Source organism: Lagenorhynchus albirostris, chromosome 10 (genome assembly GCF_949774975.1).
Source record: "Lagenorhynchus albirostris chromosome 10, mLagAlb1.1, whole genome shotgun sequence".
Lineage (NCBI taxonomy): Eukaryota > Metazoa > Chordata > Mammalia > Artiodactyla > Delphinidae > Lagenorhynchus > Lagenorhynchus albirostris.
This window is the reverse complement of record NC_083104.1, coordinates 48,651,983-48,677,570: the sequence shown is the minus strand read 5'-3', so window position 1 is coordinate 48,677,570 and position 25,588 is coordinate 48,651,983. Positions and strand designations below refer to the sequence as shown.

General features: G+C 46.0%; 1 protein-coding gene across 2 annotated transcripts in view; it reads left to right on the top strand.

The window, feature by feature from the left end:
• TRANK1 (tetratricopeptide repeat and ankyrin repeat containing 1) overlaps positions 1–25,588 on the top strand; it is a 65,661-nt gene that overhangs the window by 10,298 nt on the left and 29,775 nt on the right. For both annotated transcript variants that reach the window (XM_060162374.1, XM_060162373.1), the window contains 9 exons: positions 1,577–1,660; positions 2,259–2,397; positions 4,150–4,281; positions 6,458–6,628; positions 12,435–12,596; positions 13,138–13,392; positions 14,933–15,109; positions 15,749–18,640; positions 25,217–25,416. In XM_060162374.1, coding sequence (XP_060018357.1) covers positions 1,577–1,660; positions 2,259–2,397; positions 4,150–4,281; positions 6,458–6,628; positions 12,435–12,596; positions 13,138–13,392; positions 14,933–15,109; positions 15,749–18,640; positions 25,217–25,416 — 4,212 coding nt within the window. The remainder of the gene's footprint in view (positions 1–1,576; positions 1,661–2,258; positions 2,398–4,149; positions 4,282–6,457; positions 6,629–12,434; positions 12,597–13,137; positions 13,393–14,932; positions 15,110–15,748; positions 18,641–25,216; positions 25,417–25,588) is intronic.

The following is a 25,588-nucleotide window of genomic DNA, read 5'->3' as shown; positions in this document are numbered from 1 at the left end:
ATCGATGGGACTCTCTTTGCACACACACATACACACAATTTACGAGTGTAGCTTCAGGGAGTTCATGGGAACCTAAAGTCTGGCCACGGGCTCCCAGAAACACATCCCCATATTACAGTCTCGAGAACATGGCAGTGAGGGGGCGGAAAGCAGGCTGCACTCTTGGGGAACCAGGAATCAGAAATCCGGGGCCCTGTTAACAAGAAATCTGGGATCTTCTCTTTTCCGATAAGACGGGTAAACTAAGAGATCTTTCTAGTTTTATTTTAAAAAGTCCTAAAATTCTGTGATTCCAAGTGTTAGGGTAGATCTGTGAGTGGGAGGCCCTAGGCCTCATTAACAGGAAAGTAATTCCATTTACAGCCCCCAGGAAAGAACGTTTTACGTCCCCTCTTCCCCACGTGGGATGAATGTGAATAGAGCTCCATAGTCTATGTGGGGAGGGAGGGAGTGGGAACCCAGTAGCTGACGGGCTATCACCTGATGGGCTATCACCCAGCCAGCCATGGAGGCCCAGGAATCCAGCCCAAGTGGTGGTCCCATATCCTACCAGCAGTGGAGCCTAGGCCATTTTCAAACACTGCAGACAGAGGCACCTTATAAAAGCCAGGCCAGCCATCAGGATTGTCAGAGCCCTGAACCTGTCATCTGGGAGTGTCTGGGCAGTGGGATCTGTTTAGGGTGAGCAGTTAAGAGTGGGCATCAAACTGAAAGAAGCTGGAAGCAAGATGTAGCCACAGACTGAGTCCCTGTGGTGCCACGCCCACCGGCAAGAGCATATGTCAGGGACATGGATTCTGAGACTGGGTCTCCAGCCATGGCCATGCCAAGCCTAGAACTCCTGGACCAGCTGGCGTACCTGGATGATCCCAGTAGGGGCCTCTCAGGATTTGCTCTCTGTGTGACCTAGGGAAAGTTGCTTAACTTCTCTGGGGTTCAGTTTAGGGTCAGTGGTTTAACAACAGACTTTCTGAGAAAAAAAAAAAAAAAGTCCTGATCTGCGGCATTTGCCACTTCTGTAGTGTAAATTCTCTCGATTTCAATGGCCAATTTCAAGCTGCTAAGTCGACTGGAGGACTCACATTTGGAAGAGATGTGCACAGGGAGCTCTCACTGATAGGAGCTGCCCCAGCACACCACTCGATAGGGTCTTGTGGACCCCAAATAGCAGTAATGTGCTAAAGAATTAATTAGGGTGGGCTGTTTCAAAAGGATTTGATTCTTCTACTTGCTAAGCTTTAAGAACTTTGCAGGAAATTACTTCTTTACCTGCCTGCCCCTGTACTGTCCCAATGCTGCCCGCCATTGGCTGCTCCTGTCCTCAGCAGACTTTGAGGAAAGGTGGAGAGAGCTTAGCTCTCAGCACCAACAGGAAGTTTGCCAGACAGAGACACTTTGGTTATCATGGCTCAGGCTGAAGAGCTTGGCAGGTGACTTAAACAAAGAGACAGGGCTAGAGGGTGTCTTGTTCTGTTTTTTTGTTTCTGTGTTTTAAAGCTTAAGATTAATTTTGTTCTAATAACCCATGTGGAGACCATTATTGTTCCAGCTTTTTCTGTTTCTCCCCTTTCATCAGTCATTTCTACTTCTGTCAGCGAGAAAAGACCGGCTACCGAGAAATCTCCACGTCCCAAATTTATCACTGAAAAGTCTCTTTGAGGTAAGGTGGCTTCTTGACACATACGGTTTCAAGTCAGGCCACTTCTGGACTGTGGTGTTTGGGACCTTCCCCTTCAGCCACCTCACTGCAAATTTGTTATTTATAGTAATCTTAGGCTGGGGCCACAGCTAATCAGGGTTTTACTGATTCTAAACTTTATGGGTGGGGGGTGGGAGAAGGGGGAATTGGATGAAGGCGGTCAAAAGGTAACCACTTCCAATTATATGATAAATAAGTCCTAGGGGTGTCATGTACAACATGATGAATAGAATGAACACGGCTGTATGTTCTATATGAAAGTTGTTGAGAGAGCAAATCCTGAGCGCTCTCATCACAAAAAGAATTTTTCTTTTTTTAATTTAATGTTGTATCTATATGAGATGATGGATGTTCACTAAACTTGTGGTCATCGTTTCACGATGTAGGTAAGCGAGATCATTCTGCTCTACACCTTAAATATATACAGTGCTGTATGTCAAACTATATCTCAATAAAACTGGAAGAAAAAGAACCCCAAACTCTATGGGGAAGGAGTTTGAAGTTTCATATCGATAAGGCCACTGCCATAATTCTTCCTGTGTATTTTTTTTTTCTCCAGAAATTTGTCTTCTTCGGATTTCATGAGAAAATGGAACAGGTGCCCAGGCTAGTCCAGTGGCTCATCTCCATAGGTGCGAGCATCGAGACCATAGGACCGTACCCTCTGCACGCCCTCATGCGCTTCTGCATCCAGGCCAGTGAGTTCTCTCCTGACGGTGCGCCCTCCACGCTGTCCTCCAGCTTGGACCTCAGGGACTGTGCTTAGCTCAAGTGAAACCAGAATGTGGAATATTCAGATGATTTGAATAGTTCATGATTTGATCATTCAGATGAATGAAGGCAGCAGGGAAACAGCATCATTTTTCCTTCTCCCGGGACCTCATAGCTAGAGGCCCACACTGAAAGGATGCTGTGTTCTCAGACAGATCCTGGCAGCAGAGTGGAGCCCTGGGATTCAAGGACAGGCCTTGGGACAGACAGCCTTTGCCGGACAGAGCTCTCAGGGAAGCTGTGGAGGGAGTTTCCTCCCGGTGGCAAAGGCAGCCATGGTCTTCTTCCGAGTTCATTTTCTCTCGACTAGAGGACCAACTACTGTGGGGAGTGGGAGGGGGGAAACCCCAAGGGAAACACTGGCTATTGCTGATACAGTTTGCTTGTGGTTCTTTTAAAGGAATCCTATTTTCATATGTGTATATATAATTTGTCTTTTTTTAGTCTTCACCACCTGGCTATAGGATTTGAATTTTAAAATATTTTTATCATTAAAACACACACATACAATATCCACATTTACACTTTAGATAGAAGTCTGTTTTTCTTTTCTAAGCATATGTAGCTTCACTGTTGGACCCTGACCCACACTATCTTAGAGCCAGAAGGAGCCAAGAGAACTTGTCTACACTGTCTTCCTCTTTTAGGCTGTAGCATCTCCTCAGGATGGGAGTGGGGGTGGCCAGTGGCTTGAAGACCTGAGCCCCCATCTTTGCTTCAGCCACATTTGCCCTATCGTGATACATTTCATCTGTTGGAGAATCCATAAAAGGTTTCACTCTCATACAGTGGATAAAACATTTACAAGTATGAAGTCTGACTAAAAGCAGTCTGATCCAATCCTCCCAGTTTCAAATTAGGTGTGCCTCTGGGTATGAAAGTCACAATTCCTCTCTGTGTCTACTTTTTAAGTTTGCTCCTGCGGTTAGAGGCAGATGTGGATGAGATCAAGTCTTCAAGTTTATCCCCGATTTGTCTCTCAGAGGAAAACTGACATGGTGACAAATGGTGTCCACAGAGTTGGCAGAATTATGTGGCTTTCCAGGACTTACAAGGAAGGAGTCTGGGGAAAGAGTTTGAAATCTCTGTCCTGTTGATAGTAAGGTAGTGGGGTAATGATTGTTGCCCTGCCCAGGTCCTCTTTGCGACCAGTGCCCCCAGCCCCACCTGCTGCACCACAGCTGCCTCCTTTGCCAGGGAGCTGCTCTTTGCCAATAGGCACCATGTCCCTCTCTGGAGGCGGTTCTGTAGCTCTGGATTGATTGACACCGGGGTACAAAAGGTGAGCCCCTGCCTCAAGGTGGGTCAGCACTGTAGGGCAGTGCCTGCTCCACAGCTCCCCGTGGGATCAGGCTGAAGCCGACTCAGCTGAGGCCACATCACTGCTTGCCTTCATCCCCTGCCCTGCTTCCCTCCCCGTCTTTCTCCCTCTGTCAGTAAATCACACGTACAAGAATCTCTGTCTCAGGCTCTGCTTCTAGGGAATCTGACTTCAGTTTCCTATGAATAACTTTATATGACTCATCCTTTCAATGCACAAACTCTGTGTCTCCACACCTGTTTGTGGCAAGTGACAATGTGTGTTGGATGCCCCTTGGGTTCCCTCGGTGTGGTGCACAGTGATTTGCTTTGCAGCTTTTCTGTGTGTTGAAAATAACATCAGTAACTCATTCCTTCAGAGGAAAACCGTCTTTTCAAGTGGTTAATGGACTACAAGCCCGAGTGGAAAGGTCACATCAACCAGAAGGACGAGGATGGCCGTACCGTCCTGCACGTGGTTGCCGCCCACTCCCCAGGGTACCTCCTCAAGCGTAAGTGGCAGCACCCCTCAGACCTGTGCTGTGGGTGGAGTGACTTCAGGCGCTAGGGAACCCACACAGCTGACCGCTTTACCCGTGCCATCCCGTGACAGGCTTTAATAGTCAAAAATATCAAATTATGCACTCCTTTTTTTATTGGATCATATTTTCAGTTGGCTTTTCAGAAAGAAGTTTACTCTAATATATTTTAGCCTTGAAAGTCTTATCCAGTGATACTGTTCTTGAGCAAAAGTACTTACGTAGCTTTAAATTTTAAAAAACTTTCTGTGATTTAAGACTCTAAGCATTAATTTTTTTCTGGATTTAATTATTACAAAATTATCATTACTACAGAGATCACCAAAGCGACGTAAATATATTAAATTTTCTGTAAGTAATTGTTAAAAACAATAATTTTGGAGGGAGGTGAGAGAAGGATGTGTCATGGTTCCTTTTAAAAGGGGCTTGACAGCTACTTGATTTTCCCTTAGGTTGATACTCTGGAGGTCACGAGCTTTCACCTCCTTCGGGGCAATACTTTGGTAATTGCATGAGTTCTCTATACTATGTAACCAATCACCGTAAACTTAGTGGCTTAAAATGACAGTCTAACTCTGTAGGTTAGTAGTCTGACATGATACGACTGAGTTTTCTGCTCAGTGTCTCTTGAGACTGTAATCAAGGTACTGGCTGAGGCTGCATCCTCATCTGGAGTTCCAGCCCTTCCTTCAAGCTCACATGATTGTGGCACAATCCGGTTCCTTGTAGTTGTAGGACAGAGGTCCCGTTTTCTTGCTGGCTGTCAGCTTCTACTGATCGCACACATTCTTTGTCCTATGGCCTCCGCTGTCTTCAAAGCCAGCAGGGGAAAACTTCTTGCGCATCAGATTCCTCATACTTTGAATCTCTGCCCTCTTCTGTCTCTGACCTCTTAAACCTTTGACCTTTAGGGCTCATGTGATCAGGCCAGGATAATCTCCCTATCTTAAGGTCAACTGCTTTGGGACCTTAAATACATTTGCGAAGTCTCATCATAGCAGAGTTTAGATTAGTATTAAATGGTTAACTGGGAGAAGGTGTGTGTACATCAGGGGTTGGGAATCTCAGGGTCTGTCTGAGAATTCTGCCTATCACAGTGAGGTACTTGATGGGTAAGAAGTATGACTTTTTAATTTTGTCTTATTTTTGTAAAATGGGAGAAAAGCAGTTGTGACTGGGGAGATGGGGAAGGAGAGCATCACCAGCAGGACGATACCTGGAGTAGAGGTGCTTTGTTAAGGTGGTGAATTTTAGGAAAGCACGGGTATGGAAGCTGGGAATTGGGCATTGATTCCTTTAACCTCTGTGCTCACATAAGTCTTGGTACCTCCAGGGATACACCTGTTACATTCTGAAATCTGTTGCACCTGTGATCACAGAGCCACCTGAATGCTTGGCAAATAGATATGTCAAAGCAGCAAATGGAGGGGCTTCCCTGGTGGCGCAGTGGTTGAGACTCCACCTGCCGATGCAGGGGACGCGGGTTTGTGCCCTGGTCCGGGAGGATCCCACATGCCGCGGAGCGGCTGGGCCCGTGAGCCATGGCCACTGAGCCTGCGCATCCGGAGCCTGTGCTCTGCAGCGGGAGGGGCCACAGCAGTGAGAGGCCCGCGTACCGCAAAAAAAAAAAAAAAGCAGCAAATGGAGCTGGCAGCCAGAGGTGGGGCTGCAAGGGTTGAAACAGTGACAAGAAGACCCTGATGCAAAAGCAATTGCCACTTTCTTCTCTTGTCTCCAGACAGGCTTTTTTTCTGGGAGTATATTCTGTTTCCTCTCTAGGGAATAAAGAAATCTGAAGTCACAGCTTGCTGTCATCCTTACAGCTGTAACTGTTGCCTAGTAACCAGATTCCCCCTCTCCTTGCTTGTTGCCAAGGAGAGGGGAGAAAGGTAGAGAGGAGCGCACTTCTGAACCTCTTAAAAGCTATTGTCCTTCCCACTCCACACAGGACTCCTTGCTCTGGGGACTTGGCTGAATTGCCCAAGGCCATCAGTTTCTGTAAGCAGAGAGGGACCCCTTGCCCCAGGCTGGTCCCCTTGCCCCAGGCTGCTCAGGCCGGGAACTGGGAGGAAGTGCACTCATGGGGACGTCTCCTTATGGAAGAAACCATGACAAACCCCACCCCGCTTCTCACCTTGGCCTGCTCTAGGACAAACAGATGATGTGCAGATGCTCCTGAGCTTTGGGGCGGACCCCACTCTGCTGGATCGACAGTCCCGGTCCGCCTTGGATGTCCTGAAGAGGAGCAAGAACTTCAAAGCCATTGAGAAAATCAACAGTCACTTGGAAAAGCTGGCAGCATGTTCTAAGGACCTCTCAGGTACAGTTTCCAGGGAATTAACTTTTTAGAGGGGGCAAAACTGGTTCTGCGCCATTAGGTACAAATCAGTTTATCTTTTCTTGGTACATGAAGATGGAAGTGAGCACCCCCCCCCCACCAGTCTTTGGAAAACTTGTTTGCTTTTTTTGAAAGATAGAATGAAGCAACTCTTACTGTGAGAGTGTCTACCACTTTCTGGAAACTTGGCAAGTCTACCTTTGGGCAGTAAGGGTGATTTTTTTTTTTCCATGCATGCACACAGTAAGAAAGAAAAAATTCAGACAGAACATGAGATAACAAAAATCAAGCCCACTTTTCAGAAACCATAGCTAACAATTAAAACTACACTTATAGCTCTATTTTTTGATCTGTAAGTTTGGGACGGCATATATGGACTAATTGCTGTATAAGGTAAAGTGCAACAAGTCAGCTCTCTGTTGAATTTTGTCTAGTAAAGTTATTTGTGTCATTTACATCCTGTTCCTGAACTCTGGGTTTTCTGTGCTTCATCTATAGATTGATTCTGAACATTGAAAACCATTAAATCACATTTACATGGAGTATGATTTCTACAAATAGTAGCATAGTTGGACCCATAAAAAAGAATCACCAAATGCCCTGAAAACTTTGCTCTTTAAATGTGATACTCTTTGAGCATCCTGGCTTGATGAAACATATACATACACATTATTGTATATGTGTGTGTATAGATGTATGTACACACATAGATTTTTAGACTTTATTTAGACTTTAACTTAGACGGTAGCCCCAGCACATGTATATTATGCTTCTTTTAGTTCTTGCGCTCATATGTGGCTCTTGTGGCTCACACTGTCTGTCTAGATTTTTCTCTTACTCTGCTAGGTACCAACTCCAGTAAGTTTTTCATGGAGGAGATATGCATAGTAGACTTACGGTGTTTTTGAAAATGTCTTTATCCTTAGATTGAGCATTGGTCTGCATATAAGCACTGTATTTTATCGATCCTCAGTTGCACTTTCCCCCCACATTTTGCCACCTTTGAAACGAATGTGTTTCACAATCAGTGACGTGTCCCAGTTTAATGGCAGCGTTTTCTGGTGTGTTTGACAATCTGGGGTCTCTTAGATTTATGAAATACTCTGTAAAACCTCGTTCCTTACAACTTGGTATTCTAGCCTCCGTTACTGATAAGATGTCAGTTTCATTTATTTTCCCTTTTTGAATTTTCTGTCCTTAGAGTTGTGGAATTTCCCTGGGATGTGTCTAGATGTGGGTCCATATTCATTCTTCTTGTCTGGCACCTGCTGGCCTCTTTCAATCTAACTTTTTTTAGCTCAGAGAACTTATTTTCTATCATTTTGTTCCCTTCCAGCATCTCTTTGCCACCACTTTCACGTGGATGAGCTTCCTGAATCTGTAACATGTCTCTCTACTTTCCCTAACGTCTTCTATCTCCTTTTTTTCTTTCGAGATCTTTAACTAGGACTTTAGCTTTTCCTTTTATAATTCAGCTTGCCTATTGCATTTTTTAATTTGGAAACTCAGTTTTCATTTCTAAGAACTCTTTCCGGTTCTCTGTTTATCTGTGACAACTTGTGCTTGATTGACATTTGCCACTTCTCGAATGGCCTTTAAGAATGGTGAGAATTTTTTTAAAGACCGTTGTCCTCTCTTCTGTGAGTTATTTATGTTTTTGGGGGACTTAGTTGATCCCTCTTCTTGCTTCTCTTTTGTGCTATTGCTTTTCCTATTTTATCTTCTGATCTTTGGATGGTTTGTATTTATGAATGAACAACTAGACTTATTAATACTTAATAGATGGTTAGTGCGCATTTATTGAAGTTATTTGGATGTGTTTCTCCAGAAACACTCCCCCACTGGAATGGGTGAGTAGGTGGCAGGTTGTAGGCAGCACATGGGGTGTGTGTGGTGGGGAGAGTGGGAGGCACCCTGCCAGGCTGGGGATCGTGGCAATTTTCAGGGTCAGGAAAGTTTTATGTGAGGGAGATTGAAGCTGCTTTTCCTTTAACACTGCCCCCTGTTTCCCCATCTATGTTTTAATTTTTATTCATTTATTTAAAATATCTCCTTGTTGTTTCTGTGAGAACATGGGAATAAATGTATTTGCAGAGTCCTGTTTTCCTGGGATGTTCTTTTAAAGCTGTGATGTCATGTTTAGTTTTTAAATGACTTCTCTTTTAAGGAATTGTAATTGTAATTCTGTGAGGTGGTGTAATTAATAAATTATTGTGAGAGGCCTCCTGAGAGCTTATACCTGTAACCTCAGTTTCGGGGTGGTTTCTACTGTTTGAGAAATTGAAACTAACCAAACAGATTTCTCTGCCAATGAATTGCAAGGTTTTAAAATAAACTTTTAGAGAAGGACCACCAATGAATGGTAGAAAATGGCTGATGTGCTTGCAAATTTATTGTTCGTTAATTCTAATCTTAATTCTTAGAATGCTGTAGACTTTAGCATGTCATGCACTTTTGTTTTTGTTTTTAAAGTTTTGATTTTTTTCAGTTTCCTGGTATAATAGAATCTTAAATATCTGCTGATTCTGCCTTTCTCACTAGCTGCTGGGGGAAGCCAGAGCCCACCGGGAGTGGGCAGGGTGGGGGTGTGAACCTGAGTGGTCAGGGTTACCTGTCTTTCCCGGCCTCTCACAGCCACCACTAGATGGCAGCATGTCCACCTTCTCCAGCAGCTGATGCTCGACTGTCCTCAGGACCAACAAGATTGGAGTCTTTGTTTTTCTCGCAGTTGTTTGTGATTTTCTCTGATTCACTAGTGCGTGGCCTTTCAGAGTGAGAACGAATCCAGGCCTCTGAAGCCTTTCTCTCTGGTCCTCCCCTGGGCGCCAGCTGCTTTCTGCTCTGTGAAGGCGCCTCTAGCTCTGCACTAAGAGGATGCGGACCTTCTCTGTGTGTCTGTTTCCCGCATAAACGGAGCCTGTGACTCAGAGGCCATGGTGTGTCATCCTCAAATCCCTCAGCACCACACAATGCCCTGTTTTCAGTAAATGCAGATGTGCGGTATTGATGATACTTCTTCCTCATTATAAAGCAATAGATTCTTCTTTAAAAAAGAAAATTTACAAAATGTAGGAAAGGAAAACAAGAAAATATTAATTCTGCATAAGCCCACCTGCCTGAAAAAATTAGTATAGTTGTGATTTAGTCATTTACTCTTATTCCATGCACTTATAGTTACACATTTTTTATTTTCTTTTATAAAAATGAGATGGTTACATAAATTTCAATTGATAAAATATATGTAATAAAACTTACCAGTTTCACCTTTTTTAGCTCAAAAGGAAGATTTCATGCAAAAACAAAATCTCTTTGAAATGATTTATTTCTATTTTCTAACACTTTTGAGTGCTTGCAGCTTCAGATCTCTTGTAGTTTTAATTTTTAATTTCAAATCTGCTTGTATATATCTACTAAATATCATTGTAGAAAATTTGTAAAGATTTCATTTTATATAAAAACAAAAATTTATTGTAATTACACCTTGGCATATTTTTATCCAGTCTTGGTTGCTGTTCAGTACTTATGTAGTCATCTTTTTTAAAAACCTGTGATTATCATGTATAAGCAATTCTATATCCTGATGCTTCTTTTCTCTCTTAGTAAGCTTATAGAAAATTTAGGAAAAAAAGAAGAAAACCAGACAAGTTCAGAGTAATAAACAAATCACCCGTACCTACCCAGAGATGCTGACCCAGGGCTACCATTGTCAGTGTTTCAGCACCTTTCCTTTTATGCTGTTTTATGTTGTTGATATATCACTCTCTGGTTTCTTTTCTGATTTCAGGACCCTTCCCTGATCTGACCGCCTTCTTAATTATTCTGAAGCACACAACCATGCGTTTATTATACAACTGCATCTAATTGTCTCTTTTGTCAAGCTTGGTATATTTCTGTTCAGTTTCAAGTGACTTTTGTACTAAACTAACTGCCCTGGTGGAGGAATGATGCCCTGAGGCATGAGGTAGGGGGACAAGTGGCAGGTTTCCATCTGCCTGGTGGTGAAGGAAGTTCCTCCTTTACCAAGCGTCCTATTCTCCTGGTTCGTGAGTTTTCATTGTTTTCTGTGTCTTCATAGGCATTCTAGGATGAAGGTGGGATGCCGAACCAAGGGGTGCTAGTCGGTCATTGTTACACCACACAGTTCATGTTCTTTGCCTCAGAATAGGCAGCTCACTGAGGTGATATAAGTCTTCCTTTGCCAAGGTTTTCCATTTCCTTTTCTCTGGAGGTTAGTGCTAGGGTTAATGTTAGTTCTTGCTTCCATCTGGCCCCAGAAGGTCTCTTGATGAGAGGGCAGTGGGCGTTTGCCCCCGAAGTTGGGGGGTGTGTGTGTGGGTGTGTGTGTTTCTGGTGCTCTGATCTGTTGAAAGGTGATCCAGGTGTGTATCAGAAGGCAGGCAGCTGACATCAGAACTCTGCTTGGGTCTCCTGGGTCCTTTCCCATTGTTGTGTGCTCCCTGGTGTGCCTTCACTTTGCAAAGCCAGCACCTAAGGCTCGTTCTCAAGGAGAACAGCCTATGGGCTTATGGAGCCTGTTTTGCTCAGGCTCCTTCAAACCAGAAGTGCCTGGGAATTTACATCCTCCCAAGGCAGGCTGTGGCCGGTGGCAGAAAGAGGTGAGAATCTGAAAGCCCGGTTCCCTTGCCTTGGCTGGCACAGCTCTGAGGTGTGACTCACTCCAGATCCCCCCAGGGGTCAGGCAAGGCACACCCCCACCCTGTGGGACTCAGCCTGAGCTCACACCCTGCCTGGTTCCTCCCCGACCCTGACCTGATCCCCCCACCCTCACTGGTCTCTTCCTTCATAAACTACTTGCACACAAATCCTTGCCTCAGGGTCTGCTGTGGGAGACAGGGCTGATAATAGGATGCTTTTATTTTTCCATCTCTAAAGTGTTCCTATTCTGTTAGAACATGACATTGAACATGCATTCACCTGTTCATCACGTGATAGCACTTATGCTGTGGGCCAGGCCCATCTCATTGGGTGTGAAAACAGATGTCCAGTTATCTGTTCAGTAGGATTCCATTTTAACCAAGAGAGCTTTCTGAGTGTATAATCTGATACCAAATAAAACATTTGCCTTTTTTCAACCTTTCTTCAGTGGTTGATTTCTAATCATGACTACTTTCTCAGTAAATTAAACCAAGGGGATAATGTTTTCCCTCTTATGGCCAGAGAGGTGGCTTCTTACTCTTGGCTTTTTCCACTTGCCAGTTAGATGCATGGGTGGCTGGCATGTAGTTGGATGTTGCTGCTGCAGTAAGCCACCCTCCTGCCATCACTTCCCTGAACTGTTGTATCAGTTATCCATTGCTGCATAACAAACAGCCCTCAAACTTAGTGGCTTAGAGCAACAAGCACTTATTTAGCTCATGATCCTGCAGCTCAGCCATTGAGGCTGGGCAGTTCTCATAGCCTTAACAGAACTCCTTCAAGTGTCTGCTGCTTGTTGATCTTAGCTGGGCTCTTTCACATCTCTGGGGCTCAGTTTGGACAACTGAACTGATTCCTCTTTGTTTTATGATGTTTCTTATCTAGCCTGGACCTGAATAGAACTAAACAAGGCCTCTTGAGGCCCAGGCTCAGAATTGGCACAAAAATCACATCTGCTGCATTCTCCTGGTCACAGCAGGTCATGAAGCCAGGCCAGAGTCAGGGTCGGGGAGGGGAACAGGCACTTCAAAGTCTCCTGGCTCCACAGAGGAGTGGAGAGGTGTGGTCATCCTTGCAATCTACGGGGCTGTGATCTCTGCAGTCACAAGCAGCACTCGGGGGTATTTTGCAGGACTGAGCAATGGCGGGGGACCAGCTAGCGAGGGCGACATTTTCCGGAAGGCCTCTGAGCAGCTAGTGACATACATGAATTCAGGAAGCCGCTTGCTGCAGAAAAACTTTTGGAAGCAAGCAGTGGTTCAGAGGTTCTTGCGCCTCCTTTCTTCTCGGCAAGGTAAGGTTTCTTACAACCTTCAGTAGCGTTCAAAGATGCTCTACGCACCTTAAAACTCTTTTCTACTATCTGTTTAAACATTGATTAAAAAATAAATGCCATGATCTACATGTAAAACATTCAAACAACACAGAACATTCTTCAGTGAAAAGTCGATCATCCACCCCTGAACTTCAGTCTCTAAATCTCATCCACAGAGGCAACCTCTGTTATTAGTTTTTCATGCAGCCTCCTGGAATTTGCATATACTATCCTTATTTAAAATACCACAGATGTTTCTCTTTTCTATTGGCTAGGACTCTACACTCCTTGGGTATTCCCAACCTTCCCAAGAAGCTCACGCACCAGTGCTGACACTGAGGTTCACACGTGGTTGAGTAGCATGACCCAGATAACTAAGTACTTGTTTATGGTTTCCCCACGTCTTAAAGATACTGATCCGTAACTTGGGGTGATGATGTCCCTCTGTGTTGGGTTTTGGCTGGGGACAGAAATCACATGAACCTTTTTCTGGAGTGTGGTGTGTTCTTGTTTTTGAAAGAAATCCCTCCCGACCTGGTCTATGACATTGACCGCGACTGTGCCAACGCCTTCATCAAGTTTTTACTGGAAAAACAGAAATGGCCTGAAGTGCTTCTGCTGCTGACCCGCAAAGTGAGTGGGGAGCCACCGTCCGGGGACTGTCTCATCAAAGACTGTGACCTCTCGAACCTCAGCCTCTGTGCCATCCTCCCCCGCCTCAGCGCCTGGGACCAGCGGAGGACCCTGCTCCTGGGCCACCTGATAGACCACGGAGGTGAGTCCCAGCACCGGGAGGACATCCCAGGGGAGTCCAGGTGCCACAGTTCATGGGGCTTTTCGCTTGATTTCAGAGACTCCTTTAAATTCTGCCTCATTCTCTTCCTCCTCCCTATCTTCTCATTGGAAACAGTGATAGGGTCGATGCATTTTTGTGAATTCTTCCCTTTCTGTCGTGTAAGAAACCTCAGGCCTGTGGAGGGGGCCTGGGCCCTGGTGTAGCCACAGCGGTCATTTCCTCCCAACCTCCGACTGGACTTTTCCCTGCACTCAGTGTGCCGCATGGGTCCTTGTCAAACGCTGTGACATTCTTTTCTGATCCATGGATTGGGATTTGTGATGCTTGTTTTTTAAAGAAACAGCCAAATAATGGGTGGGTGGAAACATCTGCTGTTTTAATCGGCACAATCAGGCTTGGCTGAATGTATGTCTGGAGTGTGCAGACATCTTGCTGGATCAGGTTTTATTTTAAAACAAATTTGGAAGCACTAACCTTCTCCTTACGCTCCCCCCACTTAGGCCACTACTAACTGGCCACTGTAACTACTGACGTCTCCTCATTTATAAAATGGGAATGAAACTAATCCCCCTTTCTTAGAGCTGTTTGGAATATTCAATGAGTTCATGGACGCAGACTCTCGGCGGAGCGCCTGGGCTGTGTGGTTTTCCACCTGCCTTGCCGTTTAAGGGGAAATGACCTTCAGAAGGAGTGATGCCACATTGGTCCCAACTCTCAAAGTGACAGACAACGCCTTCAGGCGTTGGCTCTACCCACGGGTTTCAGGAGATAGATGGAAGGCCGCCTGTGGTTTATGTCTTCAAACCCATTCCTTGCATGGAGTGTTACTACCTTTGCCCAGAAACGATGGCGGTTATGGAATTCCTATTTTGTTCCTGATGAAGCAAGCACTTATTGAGGGCCTCCCCGGGGTCAGGTGCCAGGGCACAAGGATGGACAGTGAACATATGGCTGCCGGTGGGTGGCAGTGCAGGAGGGCTGCAGTCCTCAGGGGGTGGAGGTCAGGGAGCTTGCAGCGCAGAGGGGAGGTGTGGACTGAGCTAAAAAGAAGGTGATGTGGCAGTGGGGATGTGTCAGGGAACATGGCAAATGAGGGCCGATGGGCATTCTCGGGAAGAAGCTTCCTAGAAGCAAAGGATGTGGGAAGCACGCTCACGTCCAGGTCACCGAGTGTATGTCCAGGACTGTGTTGGGCAAACACTGGGAGTTCCGTTGTTCATGCCATCCCTACTCCGGTGCTGATGGTGGTCCCGTGGCGGGGTGGGAGGGGGAGATGGAGAGACAGAGGAGGTGAGGCCCAGGGACAGGACACCTGAAGGGGGCAGGCTTTCCCTCCAAGGGCACTGGGAAACCCTTGCCTCCCAGAAAGGGGGCATGGCAGGAGGCCCTCAGAAGTCAGGTCAGCACCCCCTCTTGATTTGGAATAAAGGGCAGAATCGGTCCCGCCCCCCTCAGGTGGGCCCTGCTGACCTTGGCTCAGGGATGCTGCTCACCGGTCCCTTCTCTCTGCCTCCCCCAGCCTCGCCCGAGGGTCTCCAGGGCAGCCAGGAGCAGCCGCTTGTCATGTGCCTGAAGCACGGGGACTTTGAGCTGGCCTTCGTCCTCTTGACCAAGGGTGCGGACCCCCGTAGCATTTCTCTCACGGAAGGCGACACTCCTTTGCATGCCGCACTCCACATCTTTCTAGATATCGAAGGTAGGCCTTTATTTTGTAAGCAGTCTTTTTCTTGAGGAGGAAGCTGGGTGTTAGAATGGATGCTGTGCTCCTTGGTCTTTCCTACTGGGAAAACTAACCATCTGGAAAAGGCCCATTTCTTGGCCAGGCCTGTATCTCCTGGCCCCTCACCCATAGCTTGATGGGAAGGAGTGACCATCATGGTGAACGGTCAGGGTGGGTTGATGGAGGAGGATTCTTAAGTTCCAAACTTAAGAATCGGCTGTCCATAGCTGCAAATACTTTCCATTTATTTACGCCATTTCAAGGGTCCTGACATAAAGGCTCTTACTGGAATATTTACGGTGATTTCTGGGTTTCTCCACCTTTGACAGTTGGGCAGGGTAAATCCTTTGCTGGGGGGGCTGCCTTGTGTATTGTAGGATATTTACCAGCATCCCTGGCCTCCACCCACTAGATGCCAGTAGCACCTCCTAAATTGTGACAATCAAAAATGTTTCCAGACACGGCCACCTGTCCATTGGGGAGCAAATCGCCCCCAGTTGAGAACCACTGGGTTATCAAATCCTTGGGGAAGTTCAGTGTTCTGAGGACCACCGGCTGGCGTCTCTGCTCCCCAGAAAAGCCATTCAGCACTCACAGGATTTTTGTGTCTTTCAGCTGACATCGGTTTTAACTTCCTCAGCCACCTGCTGGATCTGTTCTGGTCCAAGCCCACCAAGTTTGACTACCTCAACCCCAATATCCAGGACAACAGCGGTAACACGCTGATGCACATCCTCTTCCAGAAGGGCATGCTGAAGCGCATGGGGAAGCTGATAGATCTGCTGGTGAAGTTTGACATCAACCTCAACCTGAAGAACAAGGAAGGCAGAGATGCCCGGCACCGAGTGAAGAAGACAGACGCACTGCTCTTGGCCTGGAACAAAGCCCTGCAGGAGAGCAGGCGCCGGGGCCGACAGGATGCTGCCGCCCACCCAGGGAAGCCCCCACGCCGTGCAGCCCCGGCTCACACGGCTCCACTCAAGGGCTCCTCCAAGTCCCTGTCCTGCAGCAGCACTGCAAGAGCCCCACCCAGAAGAGCCGGGGTCCCTGAAAGCTGGGAGACCCTGCCGGATGCCCAGACTACGAGGCCAGAGCCTGGGGCTGCCAGGCCCTGTTCGCAGAGAGACCGCCTTGTGCAGGACATCACGGCTTTGATTCAGCAGGTGGAATTGGATCCGTCCCTCCAGGAGGACTGTCCACAGGACTCTGAGCCTCTGGAGACAGGAGCTGGCACCGTAGGAGAGAAACAGGAGCTACAGGGCACCCCGGGGGCGGGGGGCTCTGACTGCAGTGGGAACAATCCCGCAGTCCTTGAGGCCGCGGAGGGACATGCACAGGCAGGCCTCGGGACTCCGCAGCTCGTGCCTGCTGATCGCAGGGGGACAGAGGGCAGCGACGACCAGGACGACCAGAACGTGCCGGAGATGGAGGCCTGCCTCCTGGACTTCGAGAACATGACATGGGAGATCGAGTGCACTTCGGAGATGCTGAAGAAGCTGTCCAGCAAGGTCATGACCAAGTTCATGAAGAAGAAGATTATCCTCGCCATCCAGAAGCTCGGCAATGGTGAATGGACCAGGGGCCTGCGGAAGCGGCTAAAGAACTTGAAAGGAAGCATCCAGCTCTTCGAGGCCAAGCTGGACAAAGGGGCCCGGATGCTGTGGGAGCTCGCCATTGACTTCTCCCCGCGGTGCAGCGAGAACCCCGAGAAGATCATGGCTGCGGAGCACAGTGCGCATCCCACCGAGAAGGCGAGGCAGGTCTACACAGAAATCATCCGGATCTGGGACATCATCTTAGATCACAGCAAACTGTCGGACTCCATCAGGGCCATCTGCAGCGCCTACAACCGGGGCCTGTCCTGCATCCTGCGCAAGAAGCTGAAGGGTATCAACAAGCGCCAGGTGTCCGACAGTATGAAAATCCAAAAGCGGATACCCCGCTGCTACGTGGAGGACACAGAGGCCGAGAAGGGCGGGGCACACGTGGATCCTGAGTACTTCCCCCCTGCCAGCGCGGTGGAGACGGAGTATAACATTATGAAGTTCCACAGCTTCAGCACCAGTATGGCCTCCAACATCCTCAGTGACACGACGGCCACGGTGGAGTACCCCTTCCGGGTGGGCGAGCTCGAGTACGCGGTGATCGACCTCAACCCCAGGCCACTGGAAACCATCATCCTCATCGGGCGGAGCGGCACTGGCAAGACGACTTGCTGCTTGTACAGGCTGTGGAAGAAATTCCACGGTTACTGGGAGAAAGCCGAGCAGGCGGGAAGCCCGCTGCTGGCCAGGCAGATCTGGCTGAAGCGAAGGTTGGAACTGGAACCCGGAAAGGAGGGTCCAGGTGGGGAGAAGGAGGACGAAGAGGAGGAGGAAGAAGGACCCACTGAGGTGGTAACAGTGGACAGCCTAGAAGAGGAGCAGGAGAGTGAAGCCTGTGCAGGGGGAGCCAGTGGGGAGCCAGGGGACCCCGAACAAGGGGTGGAAGGACCCACCCCAGAAGAGCCCCACCAGCTGGAGCATCTACATCAGATCTTCGTGACCAAGAACCACGTCCTGTGCCAGGAGGTGCAGAGAAATTTCATTGAGCTCTCCAAGTCTACCAAGGCCACCAGTCACTACAAACCACTGGAACCCAATGTCCACAAACTCCAGGACCTGCGGGATGAGAACTTTCCTCTGTTTGTCACTTCCAAGCAGCTGCTCCTCCTGCTTGATGCTTCTCTGCCCAGACCATTTTTTCTGAGAAACGAAGATGGCAGCTTGAAAAGATCCATCGTAGGATGGTCCATGCAGGAAGAGTTGACCGTCACCAACTGGCAGGAAGATGAGGAGGAGGCTGAGGCAGACGGGGACTATGGTGAGGAGGAAACGACCGTGGAGACACGCCCATGTGACAGTGACCCCCGGGTGTACGTGACATTTGAGGTGTTTGCCAATGAAATATGGCCCAAAATGATCAAAGGGAAAACTTCCTACAACCCTGCCCTGATTTGGAAAGAAATAAAGTCTTTTCTGAAGGGGTCTTTTGAGGCCCTCAGCTGCCCCCAGGGGAGACTCACAGAAGAAGCATATAAGCAATTAGGGCGGAAGCGGTCCCCCAATTTCAAGGAAGACCGGAGTGAGATCTATGGCCTCTTCTGCCTGTATCAGCAGATCAGGTCTCAGAAAGGGTATTTTGATGAAGAGGATGTGCTATACAACCTGTCCCGGAGGCTGTCGAAGCTCAAGGTGCTCCCATGGTCCATCCATGAGCTCTACGGAGATGAGATCCAGGACTTCACCCAAGCGGAGCTGGCGCTGCTGATGAAATGTATCAATGACCCCAACGCCATGTTCCTCACCGGGGACACGGCTCAGAGCATCATGAAGGGCGTGGCCTTCCGCTTCAGTGATCTGCGCTCTCTGTTCCACTACGCCAGCAAGAACACCACGGACAAGCAGTATGCAGTGCGCAAGCCCAAGAAGATCTACCAGCTGCACCAGAACTACAGGTCCCACTCAGGTACGTCCAGGCCTCGGGCTCTCCCTACAGGGGAGGTGCTTGGGCACTGACCTTGAAGCTGTGGCCTAGCTTTTGTTGGGTTCTTGTAGCTAAGGATAATATTTTGATCTACCCACATGAACAAGAGATCTTATGATTTTTGCCACTACTCATTTTCTCTCCCTCTCTCTTTTTTTTTTTTTTTTTTTTTGGCCACTTGGCTTGTGGGATCTTAGTTCCCTGACCAGGGATTGAACCCGAGCCATCCGCAGTGAGAGCGCAGAGTCCTAACCACTGCACCGCCAGGGAATCCCCCTTTTTTCTCTTTTTTTATTGAAGTATAGTTGATTTACAATGTTGTGTTAGTTTCAGGTGTACAGCAAAGTGATTCAGTTATATATATATATATTCTTTGTCAGATTCTTTTCCCTTATGGATTATTACAAGATGTTGAGTATAGTTCCCTATGCTATACAGTAGGTCCTTGTTGGTCATCTATTTTAATATATAGTAGTGTGTATATGTTAATCCCAAACTCCTAGTTTATCCACTCCTCCTTCCCCCTTTGGTAACCATTAAGTTCAGTAGTCATCGCTACTCATTCTTAGGTTGATGATTTAAGCTGTGGTTGAATGGAAATGAACCTCTAAGTAATTACAGCTTAAGGTGTTGGCCATGACATGAAAACATTTCAGGGGAACATTTAAACTGCTTAAGAACTTTCGTTAAAGCACTTTGGAAGCACCTGCTTCTAAAATGTAAAGTAATACGTCAATTACAAATCATTAATCCTGAAAGAAAGCAGCTTTTCTTCTGAAGAGAAGCAAGAAAAGATGGCGGGAGGTTGTGGGAGATAATGCACTCTCAGGTGCTTTTAATTTGTGCCTCACGTGTGCCCCTTCCCTGTGCCAGGCACGATGCCAGGCAGTTGACATAGGTACTGAACCTGGGCCACGGAGGTGAAAGCCCGGAATCCTAACCACTGGGCCACTAGGGAACCCCCATGGGTACCTGTTTTTAAGCCTCCAAAAAACCCTACAAGGTAGACATCATTCCCATTTTACAAAGGAAGAAACTGAGGCACAGAGAATACTTCCTTTGTGGTTTATAGAATGCTCACCAATTCACCTCCTATGTCCTGCATGTGTCCATGAACAACACAGAGTATTATTTTACATGTTTAAAAACTTTGTTTAATGGACTCATACCAGACGTACCTTTCTGCAACTTCGTAATTTTGCTTATAGTAATGTTTTGGGATTTCTGCATGTTGATACCATGGAGCTGCAGTCCATGCATTTCTCAGTGCTGTTAGTAATCTAATTCATGACTGCACCACACTTTGTTATCCACTTTCCAGACAAAATTATTCTTCCTTTATCCCTCAACAAAAATATTTTCGTTTTTTATACTTCTCTTGCTGACAACGCATATCCTACTTGCTTTACACACTGAAATGCTTCCCTTATCATTTTTACATATTACAGTTTTTAACTTAAAAGACCTTAACAAAACCAAGAAACAAGTAATTGAGCTGTTTGTTTATATCAGCATTTTCTTTTTCTTTTTTTTTTTGTGGTACGCGGGCCTCTCACTGTTGTGGTCTCTCCCGTTGCGGAGCACAGGCTCTGGACACGCAGGCTCACGGGCCCAGCCGCTCCACGGCATGTGGGATCTTCCCGGACCGGGGCACAAACCCGTGTCCCCTGCATTGGCAGGCGGACTCTCAACCACTGCGCCACCAGGGAAGCCCTATATCAGCATTTTCTGATTGGCAAGCTTAAGAACATAACCTCTAAAAACATATATTTTTCTCATAGCACAACTTCTCTTTAATGTGGTACAAGATGCTGTTTAAGGAACCCAAACATCTTTTGTAGTTCTGCTAATTAACCCAAGGCTGAAGTCTCAGGCAAAGTGGGCTGTGTTTGTATTTCAAGGACATGATAAGCGTTAATTTCAAGCTTTCTCCTAGGCATATTTTTGTTCTCTCAGGGTCAGAATTCTGAAAACAGTATTTTATCAAGCTAGCTTTCTCTAACTGCATATGCAAAAAAGAACCAGTTTAGAGTGTCAGAAGAGTTTCATCTTAACCCATTTTCTCTGGAGTCTGAAGAATACTGTTGGCCCACAGTGTTAAAAAGAAAATCGTCTTTTTCTTAGTCATAGGTTCATAGCCAAAATTTTTCTTAATGAATTGAACCTGAATTTCCCATTTTACAAAAAGCAACAAGAATACCAATCACACAAATGGAATACACACTCACACACCAGAAGACAGAACTGTCACAAATGCACTGAGAGGATGACCGATACGGAGTCCCAGACAAACACTTCCCAACACAAATGGTCCTCAACGTCAGAAACACGTCAGAACCAACTGGCAAGATGCCCAGATAGCACCTCATGCTCAAAAGAAAATGTGCCTTGTGCTCACCAGTGCCCTTACTCAGGCTTGGAGCTCGTCAGCTCGTCCAGATGCATGTTTCCGTTGCACCAAGGAAAAGCATATGTTGGCAGCCAGTGCCGAGCAAGGAAGAAACAGGGAGGATCTCCGAAACCAATGGTTAAGGCAGCTGCTAGGAACGTCCCCCCAAATCCCCCTCCCGAATCCAGTGAGCCACGAGCAATGAGCTCCTCACAGCCATCTCAGTGCTTCTTCATGGCGGCAGCTCTTCCCAAGAAAACCCTGGAAGCCAGATATCGCGAGAGCGCAGCCTCACGTTGGGTGTCAAAAACTTCCCGCAAGTGGGTCCAGGTGCTCGCTGCTCAAAAGCCAATAAAGAGGCAAGGTTGGTGGAAAGGAAAGTTTGCTTTATTTCAGAGACCAGCAACCCGGGGCTGGGGTGTCAGATTCACGTCCCAAGGCCAACTCCCCTTCCCCCCACCCTGCCAATCGGTGGTCAAGAGCTTTTATAGAGGGAGGGAGGAGGCTACATGCAGAAACAGCACAGTCAGCTCTGACAGTCATCTTGAAACTGGTCATCGGTGGTCTGATGATTGTCTTACTTAAATCCTTCTGACCTGGGGTTACGGTAACCTCCTATGTAGTCTTTTAATGGTTTTAAATTGTGCTCCTTATATTTAGGTAGGTGTCAAAATTTAGGTAAATTTGATTAATTCAGTTTAAAATGTATGTGTGGTGTGACATTGTCTTTATTGAAATCATGCTTCTGTGATCTAATTTTCCTTTTTTCCATAGGGATAAACAGTTGTGCTGATGCCATTTACCTCATGGTCCATCCTTTCCCCTCATTTGCAATTCTTGCTTTTCAAATATCTGTGAGTCTGTTTCTGGGCTCACTATTTTTTTTGATTTGTCTAATTTGTCTGTTTTTGTACTATTATCACACTGTCTTTATTTACTGTATTATCAGATTTCTCCATTGACTCTGTAATTTTGATTGGAATTGAAGTTCTCACTCTTTGGGAAGAAATCACATCTTTACATTGTAGGGATTTCTGAACCATGACCTTGGCATATTTCTCTGTTCAGATTTTTTTTTTTACTGCCTTCAATAATATTTTATAATTTTCCCCAGATATTTTACACAGCTCTTAGATTTGTCCCAGAAACCTTATACTTTTGGTTACTATCATGGCTGCACCTTTTTTCTCTTTTTAAATTTTCTAGCCATGTCTTGCTGGTATAGAGGGATGCTGTTGGTTCTTGTGTATTGATCTGGTATCTCACAATCTTGCTGAACACTCTTACTACATTTACCATTTTGACATTTTTATGCAGGTAAGGGCAGGTTTGATCTTCTCTTCTATACTTGTCATTTCTTTTTTGTATCATATTTTATTGGTTAGGACCTTAAACAGAAACAGTAACAGGCATCCGTATGTTATTCCTGAAGTTAATGTGAATATTTTTTTAACATTTCACCATTTAAGTCTGGTGCTTATTGTAGGTTTTTGATAGATTCTCTTTTTCTGGATGCATTTCAGGTAGGCTATGGTTTGGTGAAAAGAGAAAACACACACAGACCACACACACGTACATACACATACACACACACATTGGTACTCTTAACACCCTTACAGTGTAAAAGTAGATTAACATTCTGATTTGTTTAGCCAAGGATTCAGAAAACAATTAGAAGCCAGGTGGCCTCCCAGAGTGTAGCATACACCACACTGCTCAGCCCAGCTTTCCAGGACTCTCACAGTCTTCCTGATGTTGCCCATCAATTACAGGGTCTGCCTGGGTCTGAGCAGCTCAGCTTCTTGCTCTTCCATGACTTTCTACTTGTGCTGTGCAGGAAAAACTGGCACAAAGAAGTTTATGCTCGAAATACGAGATTTTATCCATTCAGGAAACATATATTGAGCTCCTCCCCTACCTGACACTGTGTGGGGGCTTGGTGACCAAGACGTTCGCATTTCTCTGTCCCCAGGGGGTAGCTCCAGACGGCACCCCCTTTTTTGCTGTCGGACTCTGTAGAGGGGACCTGGCATGAGTAGTTGAATGAGCCCCTTATTCTGATGGTGTACATGGGTTCAGCACCACTGGTCTGGGGCAGCAGCCTTTATGATCAGCAAGATAGAGTATGGCAAAGGGCATTGTCCCGTAAGCAGTTGTTTTTTTGTTTTTTTTTTTTATGTAGTAGGCAACCCACCCAGATGATCACTACATAAACTCCATTTTCCACCTCCTGTCAGGATAGAGGGAAGACTGTGCGTAAATGTTTCCGTGTATAGAACCAGAAAAAGCCCCAATAATATGTATTAGATTTGAGAGACTTTAGAAAACACATAAAACGTTAAAAAAAAAAAAAAATTCAAGCCCCCTGTAAGGCTACTCAGTACTCACATTTTGTTTCATTTCCTTCTGATCTCTTTACTGGCCATATACAGATATGCATTTATCATACACATTTATTGATTGATTATGTGTATTTACATAATCAGTGTTATGATTGATTAACATTGTTTAATCAATCATAATTTAGTGACTATTTAGTGAATACTTCCCCCATCTTTTATTCTTTTTTAAATTGAGATTCACATAGCATAACATTCACCTGTTTAAAATGTGCAATTTCGTGGTTTTTTAATATATTCATAAGGTTGTGCAACCATTACCCCTGTCTAATTCCAGAACATTTTTATCACCCCCAAAAGAAACCCCATAACCGTTAGCAGTCACCCTTATCCCCTCCTCACCCCTGTGAACTACCAATCTACTTTCTGTGTCTGTGGGTTTGCCTATTCTGGACATTTCATATAAATGGAATCACAAAACATGTGACCTTTTATGTCTGCCTTCTTTCATTTAGCACAGTGTTTTCAAGGTTCTTCCATATTGTAGCGTGTATCAGTACTTCATTGCTTTTGATAGCTGAACCATCTTTTATTCTTTGAGCATGTTTGTATAAAAAATTTTATCTAGTTCCCTAGAAGGGCATTTAAGTGGATTCCAGTTTTTCACTGAAATGAACACTTCCGTGCTTTTTTCTGATCCTCTCATTAGTGTACATCTCTGAACCACAGTCGCAGCTGATCTGCTTAAATTCAACAGTTTCCACTTGTATTCTTGATTTCTTTATATTGCATAGTGTTAATAATAATAGCATTGGATAGTAACATTTCCCTTTACTATTTGGTAACAGCAATGGGTACACATATGCCCATTTCATAGAATTCTAGCTGGTGTTGGGCAAAGGGCACATGGCCCCTAAGAATAGTGGGAGACCCAGGATGATCCGTATTCAGTCCAGCTTCTTTTGGAGGTGTTTACTAACTTCTCGGACCTTGGAGTCCCTGTTTGTAAAAGTGGGGTTGTCTGGTCTGTCTCACCGGGCTGTTGTGAGAATTAAACAGGTTAATCTTTATGAAGGTGCCTCTTGTTTAGTCGACATCACTGTCAGTGTTACTTCAGCGCTTAGACAGAAATGGGACCCAAGGAGAAAGCTCTTTGGAAAATCCTTTATCCAGCTCTGACAATTATTTAGTATACTCCTCTCTTTGCTGGGTATAAACCTGGTGGAAAAGGGCAATGGAAGCCGAGGTTGCTGCCCCACCTAACGTCCAGCTCTTACCATGTAATGTTGTCTCCAGTGCTCTAAGTACCAACGACAGGGGACAGGATAGTTCTTGTTTTTTAACTGTATATTAGCCCCTGTATTAGCATTCTAACAGCTCTAAGTGTTTAGTTACATTTCTGCCTTGACTCTTCTTCATGAGGTCATTTTCTTTCACATGAATATAGTCCAGGAATGAGATTTACAAAACCTTCTTGGGACAGCAAACACATCTCTGCCTTTGTCTGCGGTACCCGGAGTAATACAGCTCAGAGCCAAAGTGATAATCTAACAGGATCTGGAAATTGGCTGCAATTGTATGTACTCTCAGGACCAATACTGCTTCTCAGGAGAAAAGCAAAACCAAAATAAGAAAACAAAATGCACGGGAGTTCCCTGGCGGCCTAGTTGGTTAGGATTCCAGGCTTTCAGTGCCATGGCCTGGGTTCAGTCCCTGGTCAGGGACCTGAGATCCCGCGAGCTGTGCAGCGTGGCCAAAAACAAAACAAAACAAAGCAAAAACCCCAGCCATGTTGGCGTGTTGTACAGTATCTGACTTTTTTTATCCCAGGAATCCTCAATCTGGCATCTGGAGTGGTAGATTTACTTCAGTTCTATTTCCCGGAATCTTTTGATCGCCTTCCAAGGGATTCTGGCCTCTTTGATGGTCCCAGACCAATTGTCCTGGAGTCCTGTAGTGTAAGTGACTTGGCAATATTGCTTCGAGGCAACAAAAGAAAAACCCAGCCCATTGAATTTGGAGCCCACCAGGTGAGTTTTTTGAGATTGTATGTTTTAAAATAAAAGGCAGTTTGCAGTTGAAAAAAGGTTTGAGAAGCTGAGTTCTTCCACAACGTAGAATTCAGTAGCCCCTGTCCCAGAACGAGGAAGTTTCAGAGATGGGTGAGTGACGAAGTGTTATTAATATTCCCACCACGACAGC